At 39.9% G+C, this 16,608-nt stretch overlaps 1 protein-coding gene across 2 annotated transcripts in view; it reads left to right on the top strand.

Annotated features, from left to right (window-relative positions):
* Positions 1-16,608, top strand: part of ttk (zinc finger and BTB domain-containing protein ttk) — a 35,404-nt gene that overhangs the window by 12,200 nt on the left and 6,596 nt on the right. For both annotated transcript variants that reach the window (XM_018540080.1, XM_018540079.1), the window contains exons 2-4: positions 3,735-4,176; positions 4,487-5,243; positions 5,332-5,391. In XM_018540080.1, coding sequence (XP_018395582.1) covers positions 3,958-4,176; positions 4,487-5,243; positions 5,332-5,391 — 1,036 coding nt within the window. In that variant the 5' untranslated portion in view covers positions 3,735-3,957. The remainder of the gene's footprint in view (positions 1-3,734; positions 4,177-4,486; positions 5,244-5,331; positions 5,392-16,608) is intronic.

The following is a 16,608-nucleotide window of genomic DNA, read 5'->3' as shown; positions in this document are numbered from 1 at the left end:
TTTTCGATAGAACTCGTCGAGAACTATAAGAAACGCTACTCAGAACTACTCGGTACTCTCAAAAAATTTTCCGACGTGGGATTTGGAAAAAAATTTGAAGTCAAAATTTTTTGGAAGTACCAAGTAGTTCTGATCGGAGTTCTGAACAGTTCTCGGCGAGTTCTGTCGAAAAGTATCAGGGCTCAAAACGATTGGACCAACGGTTTCCGAGATATACTCTAAAAATTGTTGATCTTCTGACAAATGTCGCTGTATCTTGCAAACCGTTGGTCCAATCGCTTTTCCACCTTACAGTTTTCGATAGAACTCGTCGAGTACTATAAGAAACGCAACTCAGAACTACTCGGTACTCTCAAAAAAATTTTCAAAGATTTCTACTATTTTTTTAAAACTTTATTATTTTTCAAAAATATTTTTTATGTATCAAGAACTCTGGGTATTCACAAAATACTTCTGTTCAGCTGATCAGAACTATGCGCCTTGAATTTCGTTAAAAAGTTAGCACCCCATTTTTAAAAAATGTAAAAAAAATCTTTATTGAGCGAAACTCTTGTTATTAACTATAGGGAACTCTTCGTCTCGTCAAAAGGAAGTGGTAACTCTAATCAGAACTCCTGAGTACTATAGTTGGGGTGCTAACTTAACATACCCGTATATCTTGAACATTTAATCCACTCACGATGGCGACATTTTAGAAAACAGCATGATTTCTAAACGTGCCTTCCATTGTAATACTGATATAATTATAAATGCATAACAATAGGTTTATTTAAGATAGTGTCAAAGAGATTTGATTCGAGCTACCCTGTAAGGATACTACCTAAAAGATACCCTATAAGGATAGAGTCTGTCCATGAGATGACAAACTTTTGATTAGCTAGTCTTTTTTGTCAATCGTACCTTATTATTATGAAAGGAGCAATAGAGTAACTCAATCTCTTTAAATTAAATACAATCTTGTCATTTTTAACTTCCATGTGTGTCAAAATGCATAAATCAATCCATTTCTGTTAGTTTCAAAGTAAACTATCATTATATTCAAAGTAAACAATCGTTAACACATTAACGTATGCATTTAATAAATAATAAATTAAAAATTAGAGTTAAATTAAGTATATTTTCTTCAGTAAAATTGTTTAACTCCATTGTTTTAGTCAGATTAACATGTTAGGTAGAAGCATGAGTAACAACCTATAGAAATAACTAAAAGTAACTCAAATTATAAATAGCAAATGAAAATGTAAGGAGATAATACAAGTTAAAGAATGAGACAGCATATGCAAAAACAATATGTATATCTTTCTTTCTTATTCTTGTTTTGGTAAAATTACTCGTAGCCAGACTCTCCCTTTCTTTTATAGAGTCTCTAGTTCGAGTTTGTAACGTAGAACTTGAGAATTTAGTTATGTTAACTTGAACGAGGTTCATCCATTGATCGATGCTCACGGGGTTTATTTCTGTCTCTATATTTCCCTGACAAAGCCGCAGGTTTCGGATAACACGAAAGTCAGTTAGTCGCACGAATGGACGATGCAGAAATAACGAAGAAAATAACTCTGATCTTGTGGATAATTTGGATGTCAAGAATTTTAGAAATTAATTTCGACAATTATATAATATCAAAATAAAAGCAATAATAATTTTTCCTAATAAACTGCCATATTGATGCTATTACGAAATGTTTTAACAACATTTTTTAGAAGAAAGGTGAGAGATTGTCTCGATCTGTTAAATATCACGAGCAAAATTCCATTTCTTATCATGAGATCCGCATTGCGTGCTGTGCATTAATTACACGCACTCCGTTTCTTTGCACTGCAGATGCTTTAGAATTACCATTAATGCGATATTGAGAATTCCCCGGCTGTTTATACCTTATCCTCTGTCTTTCCGGATTTGCTGCAGACGACCGGCGATTCTCAGATACGATGATCGTTACGCGTTTGGCCACGTAATTCGATCTCGCGGCAGTGATGTTTCCCACTTTTGTGAGTTAATTGATACCCCTTGGATACCGTAATATAATTCGACGCCGTTCCCTCTCGGGTAGAGTCGCCAGTCGTTGAAGATCGATCTCTCGTCTCTTTCTCTCTCGGTTGCTGCACCGCCTCGCCTCTCTCGCCTCGCCATGGTGTCGACTGCTATTCACCGTGAAAACCGTACGTACACTTGCGCTCTGGTCACCAACAAGGTCGCACAAGGTCGCACAACCATGCTGCATCCATACGCCATATGCAGCGGTGTGCATGCGTGCATACGATATCGGCACGCGGGTCGATCTCTGAGGAAATAGGAATCTGAAATTGCATTAACATTACGTAGACTATACGATTCTCAGCTCCGGTTTTACCAGTATAAAATTAACTTTAATCTCAGTTCAACCTATTTTTCTTCTTTTTTCTTGATTCTTAGATCTAGAAAAAGATGAAGAGTGTTTAATCATGATTAAAATTAAATTACGTTAGTAAAACAGACATTCAGAAAAAGATAAACAGTAAATTAAATCGTTAATTAAAGTTAATTTTACTAATTGGTGGAATCGGATTTCAATTGTGTATCTTTTTTGAAATTAAATATTTATTCCCGATCTATCGGTGTTTGTCGTATAATTAAATTTATTATTGAATTCTCCATTTATTCTTTCTCACCGCTTCGCTTTATCAAAGAATCAAAAAAGATCCTGTCGGTTTATCTCCGTGTCTCGCACCATGCAGCCATCTACATACATGTAGCGTGATTTGTGCGCGAAAGCACCAGCGGGGTCTCGGTATCGATCCGAATGCGTAGAAAATGCTATTGATTCCCTCGGCCGACCCGACGACCTCTTCTCTCCATGGCGACGATCCGACTAGAGAGACCGTGGCTTTCCTCCATCCCCTTTTGATCATTTTTCATCTCTCTATATTACAATACATGCATTGCTTATGATTGTATAAAAAATTTTAAATTTCGTGCAAATAAAATTATTATAAAAATAAGTTGTATTGAAATGAAATAAATAAAAAAATTAAGTGTTAAGAGACAATATAAAAAAATTCTTAAACGTATTTAAAAGGATTACATTGTTTAAAAAGTAATACGTGTAATTATCGAATGCTGTTCATGATATCAATTAATCATGACTTCAATAAAAAAAAATTAGAAGTGGAGAAATTGAAAATTAATTAATTTTTAATTGAAACAGGAGAGAATATTTTTCACACATCTTTATTTAATTTCAATAGAGTATCTCTCACCTCTCATTTAGAGATAAAATGTCACGTACATGATGACCGCAATTGGAAGGGGTGAGAGGAGAGAATTGCATAAAAGGCATACAAGCCAAGTGGCTTCGCCTATTCGTTTTCTGCCTACGTCCTCCAGGGTCATACATCCCACGTTCATCCTCCATCGTATTTCTATCTTTTCTTTAGAATCACTTTTGTGGCTTTGAACACTCAGAGTATGCAGAATAAACTTAAAACACCTGTTACAGTGTTTTTACTTATCAAAAATATTCAATATACTTTAGTTCGAAGTTATATTAATTATTTGGTAACATTTATAATAAAAGTATTGTCTTTTAACAATTGTTGTAATAATAATATATTATAAAATTTTCAATATGTTGTATGGAACTTGGAAAATACGAGTTGAATTTGTTGTAAAAAAATTCTCACGCGAAATTCGGTTTAAAAAAAACAATTGCTTTTTAAGAATGACATCTCCTTTATGTTGCTATCATTTTGTAACAGATCACGAGTAAGACGGACACGATAATTCTTGGCCGATGAGGAGCAGAGCAGCACGAGGGCGAGTAGTAGAAGGAGCAGCAGTACGAGCAAGAGCGAGTGGCTTCGTCGTCGTAGAAGGTGGTGGCGGTGTGGAGAAACAGAAGAAGGAACGAGGACGAAGTGGCGGCGGCAGCAGTGGCAGTGACAACGGCGGCAAAGCGGCGACGAACAGCCAGGTCCCCCCATGTTAGCGGACATCAACGGCAATCTGGCGGATCTGAGAAGCGAAGCGATGGCGTCGCAGAGATTTTGTCTGCGCTGGAACAACCACCAGAGCAATCTGCTCTCCGTCTTCGACCAGCTGTTGCACGACGAATCATTCGTCGATGTTACGCTGGCCGTTGAGGGCCAGCTACTCAGGGCGCATAAGATGGTGTTGTCGGCGTGTAGCCCTTACTTTCAGGTAAGCTCGACATTTGATGCCTATAATTTTTTAGATTAACATTCAAAACTTGAAATAAATCATAGCAAGTGATTATTGTTGGTCATTTTAATAATTAATATTTACTATAAAGAGACAATATTTTATAATAAATTAATAGATTATACTTAGATCTTGTCATAATTAGAATCCTGTTGACATTGACACGTTTAAAGAAATAGATTATAATGTAGAATTGCTACACACACACACACACACACACAACTTGTCATTTACTAACTAAAACATAAAAATTGAAATTCTGAACTGATAAGATAAATTATATTTGCAGGCCCTGTTCGTTGGACACCCTGACAAGCACCCGATAGTCATTCTCAAGGATGTTCCATATGTAGACATGCGCAGCCTCTTGGACTTTATGTATCGTGGTGAAGTGAGCGTCGATCAAGATCGATTGACCGCTTTCCTGCGAGTCGCTGAGTCCTTGAGGATAAAGGGTCTGACCGAAGTGAACGAGGACAAGTGTGATTTGCCAAGTATAACGTCCTCGCTGTTGGGCGGCAGCCAAAATGCGGTGGCGCCGCCGCCTCCCAGTCTTCATCGGATCAATCAAATCGGTCCGCATCATCATCATCATGTCGCGCAGAAGAGGTTCCATCATATGTCCAGTCATCCGTTGCTTGGCTCGGCGCTGACGGCGCCTAAAAGGAAACGTGGCAGACCCAGGAAGTTGAGCGGTTCGTCGGACACGCCAATCGGCGAAATCGGCGGTCAGGACCTGCAATCCTGTTCTGGCGCTGATCTCGTCCAGGGCTCGCCTGAGATGATGGAAATGAAAATGGGATTGGACTTTCAGAGCGAGGTTAGCGGTAACGGCAACGTGAGAAATGCCGGTGCCTCCTCTTCCAACAACAACGGCGCCAATTCTGCGACAGCCACCAGTAATTCCGCTGCCGCCGCCACGGCCTCTTCGGGATCATCGTCGGCGAGGAGAGACGAGCCTACGGAGAACGGTACTGATACACCGGAACCGCCAGTCACTCGAGTCAAACGAGAACCAGAACCGACGCCCAGTACCTCGGCGCAAGGTATGAAACGGAATACGACTATGTGCTATGTAACATAGAATTAAAATTTGTGAACTTTAACCGATCGTTCCGTCGTTGTTGATTTTAGCCTCGGACGAGACATTCGCGCGGCCGCACAGTAGGCAAGGGAGTGAGGGTTTCAAGCAAGGTAAGCCTTCAACTTACTTAACTTCAATACAACGAAGCCTTGCATTGCTAATATTCCCTAATATATAATATATAGCGCGAACAATGAATTTTACGCGATTTACGTGATTTACCTGAGCATCCCTCAGATATGGTTTAGTGTATATGATTTATCAAACGGAGAGCTGCGCGCGTTTGCAAATTGTAATTAACTACATAATCGATTGTACAACTGTTTGTGCATAATTTATATCACAATTATGCAAATGTAAATGTGTACTTAGTAAAATATTAGCTCCTTCAGATTTTACTATTTTGTACTTGATAAATTTGCAATCGTTTTATATTTTTGCATCCATTGACGAATTAAAGTTTAAGAAAACAAATTTTTTTAATTTCAATTTTATATATAAATCTGTTGGAGTTAATTCTTTTATTTTTAACCCTTGGACAAACGCGTTGTTGCATAGAAAATATTTCTTGTAATCCTGTGATTCTAATTACTGATTTTGAAGATGCATTCTGAAAATTATACAAGGTAAGTCACAAAATACTAAATGCAACATGTGCCCGAGGGTTAATCACAGTCGCAGTTTTATGAATGCAAAAGATAATAAACTCACGCGTCTAATCGAGGAACGATGCCCCACCAGATGTTTTAGCATGGTGTGCAATGTGATTCCCACAACGCGGACGCGGAGAAGAATGTTAGATTATCTTGACATTTCTAAATCTGATAGTTAAAAGAAAAATATGTAATTACGGCTTGTTTTAATAATATTAATAAAATTATGATTCGAGCGCATTAATTCTGATTAACGTTGAGTTACGATTGTCGTCAAATATTCTTCTCCGTGTGAACCCAAAGAACGGGGAAAGAACTCGCTTTTGTGCCGTCCGAATGCTTATTCGTTTCTTGTGAAAGCGTCCCGAGGAGCAAGCAAGCAAGCGAACCTTTGCGCGGCATTATGGACGACGCTGTAGACTCTCTACGTGAGAACGACTCTTACGGCTCTCTCGCACGATTCGTCGAGGTCGATCGACGACGTCTGAGAATCTCAGAATCAGAAGCCCGAGGGCTCGATATCCACAATTAATTTGTACCAAATTTCGAAACTTCGCATCACCCATTCGCAACAAGACGACGTTCGCGCGAATCTACCTCTAATCAAGCGCGTCGTCGCGCGTCGCCGTCGTGGGCGACGCTTTTATCCTAATGTACTGCTAATGAATTTGACTTTTCAGACTTCTCTCGAGCTGCCTTGCCGAGCGGCTCGGCCAGTCGTTGTCGCACTTCTGCAAGCGCGCTCCTTCCGCTTTTTTTTTTTTCTTTTAGGAGCTACCCAGGATTTTCGTGACCTCGCGACGTCGCGAATCGCGCGCGCAGATCACTTCCGAAAATCGCCGATCTCATTCAATTGCGGCGCGCTGACCAAAGTTAGCCGCGCTTCGAAATCTCTCGCGTTTACCTCTGACCATTTTCGAAACAAAACGCACACCAAGAGAAAAAAGTAAGAGGTAGAAGAAAACTATTCTAACGCGAGAAGAAAATCTGCATCCGAAAGAATTTGAAAGAAAAAAAGACAATAAAAATAATTTCCCTTTCCGAAGGCAAACGCGAGCGGTGCGTCTGAAGGGGTAGCCGCATAAGGGATGTCATGTATCGATACGCGCGCGCGCGGCATTCAAATCGCGAGAAGAGACGAAAATCGAGACAAAAAAAAGGATGTAAGAATAGACGAAAATATGCATATATGTATATAGAAAGAGAGAGTGAAAGAGAGGGAGAGAAAGAGAGAGAAATAAACGGAAAAAGTCATCGTCTCGCTAATCAAAAATTCGCGTTTGCAATGTTACTAAGACACCCCGTGAAAAAAAACCCTAGAATGGGGAACTCCCCTCTGTGCGAACGTCTGCGAAATTAATTAATCTCTAATGAAACCCATTGCACTCGCGCCGCCGAGTCATTGTTCTCGTTGACGACGTACATAATATAGATATATTTAGAAATACATACATATATATATATATATAACCCATACGTAATTCTCACGCTCGGCCAATGCGCAGCGCCTCATTCCTGTCTTCCCTTCCTCCCTTCGTTCTCGGTAGCACAAAATCAACCACCTCCTTGTCTCGCCTTTTCATGATCAATCTGTGTCTTCTTTCTGCCGCACCGCACCTGTCGCTCTGTTCGATGTCTCGAACCTCTCTAGCCCTAACCCTAAAGTTCTCCGCTAACATCCCCACATCGTGTTCACTCCATGCTCTTTTCTCCGCACGATTGGAAAAAAACGCTTCGCTGCCATTGGCCAAATGGTAACAGGAGGGGGTGGAGCCAGCTTTTAGCGGTGCTTACTTTTTTTTTATTGTTGTCTGATTTTTCACACCTTGAACGCTGGTTAACTTCTTTTACGCTCGTTCGTTGCGAGGAAGATAGAGTAGTTTCACTTTTTTTTTTATCGCGAAAAGACAAACGGCAAAGAGGAAGAGAGAGGAGAGACGTAAACGCGTCGATGATGATTACCATGATGACGATAATGATGATGAGAGTTATACAACGGACGATGCATTGTCGACAGGTTTATCGTTTCCGTCTTCTCTTGCGTTCTTCTTTAGACGATAATGACGACAATGAGGAAAGATGAAAATGAGAGATAAAAGTAGAAACAGGATAGATAGATTAATATATAAAAATAAAAAGAAGAGTGACAAACCAAAAAAGAGAGAAATCAAAAGAGAGAAAAATAGTGTGACGTACATTTCTTTTTTTTCTATGAAAAATGTATTACGTGCGCGCGCGCGCGAGAGAGAGAGAAAGAGAGTGCTTCGAAGATGTCGTCGGAGATGATCTCGTTTCAATAGTGACCGTGATCGCTTTGTTCACTTTTGGGTCGCAGGTGAGTTGAGATTATCTGAGTCACCATCATTCTGAGAGATTTTTAAGCTTTGCGCGGGGGAAGCGAGGGAGCTAGGGAGGCCAGCCGCTAGAAAAAAAAATACAACGTAGAACGAAAACAAGGATCGAAATCAAAGTCATAGATGTATAAAATAGATAGAACGAAAAGACGGAACCGTTCCGAAAGAGTGTGTCGGAGTGTAAGAGAAAATACCGGATGTAGAAGAATGTGACGCCGGAAGTCGAAAGCGGATAATGATATTGTATATTAGAAGTAATCACGTGTATATAAATTCGAACGAAATTCTGTAAAGCTAATCAATTGAATGAAACACGCAAGGAGGAGAAAAGAGTTGCTTTTTTTTTCTCTCGAGCGTCCTCGATCTCGATGGATCGTTTTCCCGTAGAGATGGATACAAGCAGACTGACTGGACATACTGGACCGAAGGGGTTGGGGAGGGTTGGTTAAAGTATGCACATGTGTCACTGGTGAGCTGTTAATTCATTTCGTGTATGCGTGGTGGTTGCCTAATGCGCGTGTACGGGTTGTATTCGTTGTGAGCGCACGATCCTTCCGATCGATCGTAGATTCCAAGTTGATAGTACTACTTCAACTAATTTGATTTAATATCCTCTGGATTATACAATCCGAGAGATAGACTGCGTTTAGCAGATTTGTAACTGTTGTAAGATTCTTCAATATGATTAGTTCTTGATCTTTTTTGCTGGATCTATATGTGTATAATTATATTAAAGAATCTTACAACAGTTGCAAGCTTACAAGCTGCTTTTTCTGCTGAATGCAGCTGTAGATTTGTATTTTGTTCGAATATCTGAGGTGCGTTCAGAAATTCAGAGTATATTAGCATTTTATTCTCGTTCACTGAATGATAAACAAGGATAAAATAATACTTGGGTGTATTTATTATTATCCAGATGAAGCATTTCTGAATGCAGCCCTGAACGTCGTTGGTTCTCGAGTTACAGGTCGATCGAACGCGAAATGCTTTGATCGGTCGTCGACTCGCGAAGAGGGACAAATCTCTCGATGTTCGTTGTTATAATTCTCAGGTTTTCCTTCCCGGAATCTACAATCAGAATGGAAGTGCCGCGTTACATCCCGAATATACGCGGATTTCCTATGGGCTTGTACGTGTGCTCGCGGATATACAAGCGTGTGTGAAATGTTCATCGGGTGAATGGGGAGGAAAGAGAAGGTGCGTGTGTATGGTGGATGTGTATGGCAGAAAATATGAAGTATGTGAGAAAAGGAACGCGTGAAGAGCTAGGAGTCCGGGAGAAAGAGAGAAAGACTGTGATGTTGTCAGGAAATTGTTCGATTTTGCAACCAGTGTGAGAGAATGCGTGAAAGTGTAAGAATCTGTCTGAAGGGAGATAGACGATGAGCGGGGGTGGGGACGACATGGAGAGGGCGTGTCGCAGCCGTGAAGTATCCTTTAACGCGGAACAGAAGTTGACTGAGACGGCCGATTCAAACACGGTGACTCTTTTTTGCTGGCTCTACCCTTCCTCTTGCTTCCCCCCACAAATATAGAGAATACGTTGTGCCAATACAGTACACAGAGATACATAGTTACGAGATGCGCGGTAGAACTCCGTTTATCAGAACGTCCGCGGAGGAGTTTGTGCAAAAGGAAACGATCGTGCAACGGTATTCTTACCTAATCATAAGATACAGAGATGACTTGAGTGAAGAACATGATCTTCAACAATGTAAAAAATCAAGAGACTGATGACCTATGCTGATGAGGATCCTTTAATGTTCTTTAAGGATCTATTATACACAGATAATAATTGGGAAACTGATAACTCGAAATATCTGGAATACTATCCGTCTGTGATACCATTCTGGAAAACGAGCAAGAGTTTAAGATTTTGGCCTTCTGATAAACGAACTCCTACCGCGCATCCAATGCTTGCACGACATATATTATATCACGCGGGCATGGAGGGCGATTTAAAGGATCGAAGTCTCTTCGTTTCAGAATTGGAGGAGACGTCGAGCGGAGGTGGTGATAGCGGCGAGCCGCCGACTCATATCCGCATCAACTTCGAGCGATGCTTTCGTAAAGAGTTCAGCACGTCGACGCTGCAGGGTAAAGCCGCGTCGACCGCCGGCGATGATCAGCAGCAGCAGCAGCAGCAACAACACTCGGACACTGAGATGGAAACGAAGGCGATGTCGAAGGACAGCATAAGCAGTGCCATATTTAGCGTGATGGCCGGTGAGGCGGAAATCAGTCAGAGCGATTTCGAGGGCTCGTTCAAGGCCGAGAATGAGCGCACGGAGGGTTCGGTGCGCGACTTCTGCGTGAAGGAGGGCGACGTTTATCGATGCACCGTGTGCCATCGCACGTATACACACATCAGCAACTTCTGCCGGCACTACGTCACCTCGCACAAGCCTAACGTCAAGTACTACCCCTGCCCGGTCTGCTACAAAGAATTCACCAGGAAGGACAACATGGTCGCCCACGTCAAGATCATACATAGTCTTAAACCGCACATGAGTCTCAGCAGCAATAGTGGCAGCAGTAATAGTAGCAGCAGTATGGGTCAGCCGCGGTAGACCATCGCTGACTGGGCACCCTCTCAGCTTGCTTCCTCCCTCAGACCGCGTTTCTTCGATCTTGCACATAATTCCGTGATACCGGAAATGCTGTAAATGTATCCATGATATCATTTATGATATCATGCCGTGTCCATGATATGATATTACGAGAAAGTTTAAGAATTTGTAACACCAAGATTTTCTGTGTTGCCGAGAAGCTTTGATACCGGTGATTAACGAATAGAAAAAACGAAGGTTCTAGAATTGATGGTGTCATAGATTATGATACCAAGGAATTTATGGTAGGAAAAAAATGGCTGAGCCTGTGATGGATGAACATCATAGGTAAATTCGCGGATCTGATGCGCTTGCCAAAATGATAAAATCGAGGAACGCAAAGATGAGGGAGAAGAAAGGAGATAGAGGAGCTCAAGAGAAAGGCGAGGAGGCCAGTAATGCCTCGAATGAAGTCAGTGTGCTCCTATGAGCAGAAGGAAAGAAGGACGATAGGTAGATAGATACGAGTAAGCGAGAAAACAAGTAGGTAGGTAATTGGCTGATCTTATAAAGTGGCTGTACTGAAATGGCCCCGGAGGGGGTGAGTACGCGGAAAACAAGTGGGTGTGCAAGATTCAAAGCTATGAACGTCATCGTTGGCGCACACGTTCCTTAGTTTTCGCGCGAGCGTTCTCTGTGGCAGTTTTTCCGGTGTGCGAATTTAATCATTTGGACGTTAATCGTCTCTAATTTATAAGGTGAACATATCTTGCGAAGTATTTCGCTATTCTAATATTACACGACGTGCATGTTGCATGAGACTAGCTCAATATCTTGATACCAAATCTATGCCTTGGAAGAAGAATCGTATATTCAGATATAATCACTTTGCAGTACTTTTCTACTTCCAAGCCGCAGAATTTCTTTTTAGGTACACTTTAAGAGACACGCAATCTATCGCTCAAATGATTAACGAAGCTGATCTGTCGAGTTGCATCGACGCTGCGTAATCCGCGATCGGCGAGGCGCGGGTCTGACCAAGTCCAATACGCACTACGACAAGTTAAGCAATTATTGATTTAAAATAACTTCTATGCGATACTTAAATGTATTGGCGAACCGTCGAATTTGTGACGGTATTCTTTGATACCCTTTTTACTAAAAAAAAGATTCGGGTAGCTTTCATAACATATAACGTAACTCGGATGACGTTGCCCCGAATTTTATCCCTGTTCCAGATCCTGATCCTGATCCTGGTCCTAGTGTTAGTCCTAGTTATCTTTATCAATCTCCGTGCCTTCGAAGACCCACAATGCGCACGCTTCGGTATTTCGCCTTACGCAACGTTCGTTTTACGAAGGATCGAGCTTCGATAACGCTGGAAACTTCCGGAACGATTTGCGCGCGTGTAACAAGCAACGGGCATTAAAGTTACAAAACGAACGAGCTTTACCGCGTTTGTCCCGTAGAGAAAGGGCGAAGCGGATGTAAAAACGGGAGATGGAAGAGGCTTTGTACTGCATCATAAACAAAGAGTTTATATAAATTTAACCGATGCGTCGTTTCAACGCGCGGTTCAGCGTCGTACAACGGGTAATCAGTTGTAAAAAAGAAACCGGTTGTCGCGTAGCAAAGTAGGGGAGAGGCATCATGTAAATCCAAATCAACGCAGAGAGAAAGAAAGAATATATTTACTATTGCCTGACTATATTACGTTGCAGAAAGAATCAAACACGCCAGCTGATGCAGCTCGGCGATACATTTTTACGAGGTGCGCGCGCGTGTTTTACGCATCCTTTGTTCATGTTCTCCAAACATGGGTTTTTATGCCTGATAAAAAAAAAGAAATAGCAGTTTTTAATATTGACATAGAATACCTCGAAGTTATCTTCTGAAGAAGTCACTTGGAGTGATCGTATAGGTATATAACAATAAAAAAAGCTAAGCTCTTGCAAGTTGAAGACACACCAATTATATATAATAATTAAATAATTTGTTACGTAATTGTTGAGCTATTGAAAGAAACTTAATTCAATTTGTGGGAGACTTATAAGATTCTTGTCTTTATGATAGAAAAAGGAGGCTAGAAGAAAAGATGAAAAGAAAGGGAATCAGGGTGAAACGTGCGCGCGCACGTGCGTTATAAATAATAAGGAAACTACGTAGACTGAGTAAATGCAATATATATATGTATCGATGACCGTTCGCCATGTTGTTGTTGAGCCGTTTGGATCGCGAAAAGAATGCCGCGGCATTTTTTGTGGGAGCGACGTTAAAAGAGAGGAGGGACGGAACGGGGGAAGCGCGCAATCTCGCGAAAGACTGCAGAGGGACGGTTTTAACGACACCAAATACAAGATAGTACTGACATTGGATAGACTGAAGGCACCTTAGTAGTAACTTAACGCCGCCGCCATACCGAACCGTCTTGTCCTGTCCGATTGAGTCCATTTCCGGATGTCGGCATGAACATCCGGGGCGCTAAGTGGAGAACCTGGTGAACCAAGTGATAACGTAAGAATGGTTTTATGTGTCACATGTATTAGAACTACATCGAAGCTGTCTTAGTTTAAAAAGTTTTGTGTGTGTTTTGAAAGAATTACCATGTAACGTGGACGGCGCAGTTAATAAGTTTACTGTGATTGAAAAGGAATAATGCTTTTGAATTAAAATAACTTTCGAAGGGTAGTATATGTTTATTGTTTTGCGAAGTAGATGTACATCATATATATATTTCACTTATTATTGGATCGTCATCAAAGTTATTACTCAATTATTGATTGAAAGATTTCGTTTTTTAATTACTTTAAATAAAATTTAGTTTATTTAAAGCTTATTAAAGTTTATTTAGTTTATTTAATTTTTTATTAATTTAATTTTTTAATTATTCTCTATCTGAAGTTCACCAAGTTTTCAAACTTAACCCTCCGGGTCTTGAATAGTCAGTATCGAGTCCATGTAATTTTTACATATATTATAGTTAAAAATCTATGTATACATATATATATGAAATTTTTTATCTGTTATTTTACTCTTTGCAATTTTATCTTGACAATCGGATGAGAACGTTATCAACCGAGACAGGCCGAGATGGTGGTACGGTAATGGCGGTTAGAGGCTTAGTCGCGAGAAAAAAAAAGCACTAAAAGTACGAGATCGTAGCTTACTATATTTTGCACCTTACACTCCGTCGAGCGCCCTCCCTCCGTGAGAGGGGCGAGACGATTTATATACAAATTTTTCACTAGTTGGGCATAGACGTTAGACGACTAGAGGCTACATAATAACTATAATTATTATTATTATCACTATTATTAATCAGTTATTACAAGTAACGGAGATCTTCATTGTTACTTTAATGCGCGATGGGGTTGAACATTGCCCCGATTGACCAGTGTTGTTCGTTCGTTATTCAAGAAGTATCTAGCGTTGCAAAGATAACAAAAAATTATAGTCGTAAGGATTGGATCGTCATGAATAATTGTGGGCTTCGTAATATGACCTGGAATAAGTGTTCTCGCTCGTTTCATCAAAGGAACGCATTATGAGGTGTTTCAAATTAACGTTTTTCAAATTTTTTACAAGCTCTAGGGTAGAGGAGCAGTAATCGGCCAATGTTATAGAAGTTGAAGTATCGCGTGTAAAGAGAAACATTTTCGCGATATTAAAATACTACCTCAAATAAGAAGCGATACGTTTTGGAAATTAAAACATAATCTTGAAGTGTAAAGTTATCGAGAGCACTTGATCTACGTTTATTTGCAGAGCTCACTAAGATCGTGCTGCGATCCGAGTGTACATTTAAGCGAATAGGGAGTTCTATAATACCAGTTAGGCAAAGGCAGCAAAGATAGCGCAGTAGACATAGGAGAACGAAAGAGACCTGTAAAAGGGATAGAGGGGGGGTTGTTGAGTAAACGTAACGGCGTGAGAGTCGTTTCGTAAACATTAGGAGATGGTTGGTGGGCCGTGCCGCGTAGAATTTTGCGCACTCAGGTCAATTATCTGAATATATTTGAAACTTCGATGGACCAAAGAGCTTTTTTTACCGATCCTTGTAGATTATTTATCCCAAACGAGAAAGGATGGGAACGTCTCGGAGAAATCTTTCGCGAGTTCCAGAAGCCCTGGATACGCGGTGCCAAACGCATCTTTTTCGCAATTTGTACATATGAGTATATCATACATTGTTAAATTCTATACAAATTCATGGTTTGAAAAGAGTAACTCAGTCAAGATAATAATAAATTAATTAATTAAACGTAGCAAGGCAAATTAATTATTGTTTATGGATTAGACAATAAGAGAGAAGTCTACTTACAATATATATTATACTTAAATTATAATGTTCTAAAAAATCATTAGATATAATATAATTCATATAAAATACATGAATTTATATGTGCGTAAAATAATATGAATGATAATTTGTTATTACACACAGATTTAAGAATTAAGGAGTTTGACATGGTCTTGCTACAATTTATTCATAATGTTCCATATTTTTCTTCGAGATTACATGTGTAATCGCAATCGGAAAGGCACCTAGTATTTTTTGGGATGGCAGGATCTCGCACCGTCAGGTCAATTATTATCCGCAATATTCGAAACCTTGTCGGACCAAAGAGTGTCTATAAACGGTAGGATTCCCCAAAAGCCCTTAAGGAAAATCACACCAAGGGTGGGTAAAGAGAGACGGTTACGGCCTGGTTCCACGATGGGTTGTCACAAGCCCGTCCAACGTGCGTATGCGAAGGATTCAGAGGAATTGGATAGATTTTTACGAAAAATGGGAAAACAAAAAGTGCAAAGAGGCAGCGGCTAGACAGCTTATATCGATTTTTTAGGAGGAGAGGCAAGCAAATAATAATTAAATACACTCACATTTGATAATCACTGAGAGGCTAAGACTAACTCAATTAATTAAAGGGTGAGAAAGACACGAAGTGGGAAAGGATCACCGGAGAGAGAAAATGTCTGCAGGTCGTGATCGACAATTTTTCGAAAAGTTTTTTCTGGGACGTTGCAATTTTTTCGAATTCGAGCGAAGTTGATTTTAACAGATCGGATTTATCGTTGTTGTTACCGTTTATTGTTTTCTTTTTTCTTTTTGCAACAGGACCTGCAGGGCCTCTCTCTCTTTAGTGTGTGGTTTGTAAGGATTGCGATTTTATCAATTTGTACAATAATAGCTTTGATTCACCCTAGTCGATGTCTGCGTGAGAAATGCGAAAAAGGGTGTGAGAATTGAAGATCGCTGTATTGGCGTAATTTTATCGTTCTCATATATTGTAATTTTCTCTTTCGTGCATTTTAGAAAACTTACATATACCAAAGGATCATAAATTTACACATATACAGGGTGTCCCATTTTAATCTATCGGTCGAAATATCTCCTAAAATACGCCAGCTATAAAAAAATGTTTCAAATAAAAATGGAATGGTGTCGAGGGGGACACATTTTAGTCATATTGTTTTTTTTCTAAGTGGAGGCGCTAAAAAGATATGAAGGTCACCTCCACTTTTTTAAATGGAATTATGTAATTTTTTTTAGATAACGTGATTCCTCTAACTATTTTGCATAAAAGTATTAAGGTAGAGATACCAAAAAACCAATAATTTTCGAGATATTTTACACTTTATTTTGGTACATTTTGACACACAATGTTAAATAACTCGTAAACTGTTGACTTTTTGATTATCGTACCTTAATACTTTTGTGAACAGAATAATGAGATAAATCAAATGGTGTAAAGAAAACACATAGTTGC

This window comes from Cyphomyrmex costatus, unplaced genomic scaffold (assembly GCF_001594065.2).
Source record: "Cyphomyrmex costatus isolate MS0001 unplaced genomic scaffold, Ccosl1.0 scaffold23, whole genome shotgun sequence".
NCBI classification, from domain to species: Eukaryota; Metazoa; Arthropoda; class Insecta; order Hymenoptera; family Formicidae; genus Cyphomyrmex; species Cyphomyrmex costatus.
The sequence above is the reverse complement of the archived record's forward strand: the minus strand, read 5'-3'. Positions and strand labels throughout refer to the sequence as shown.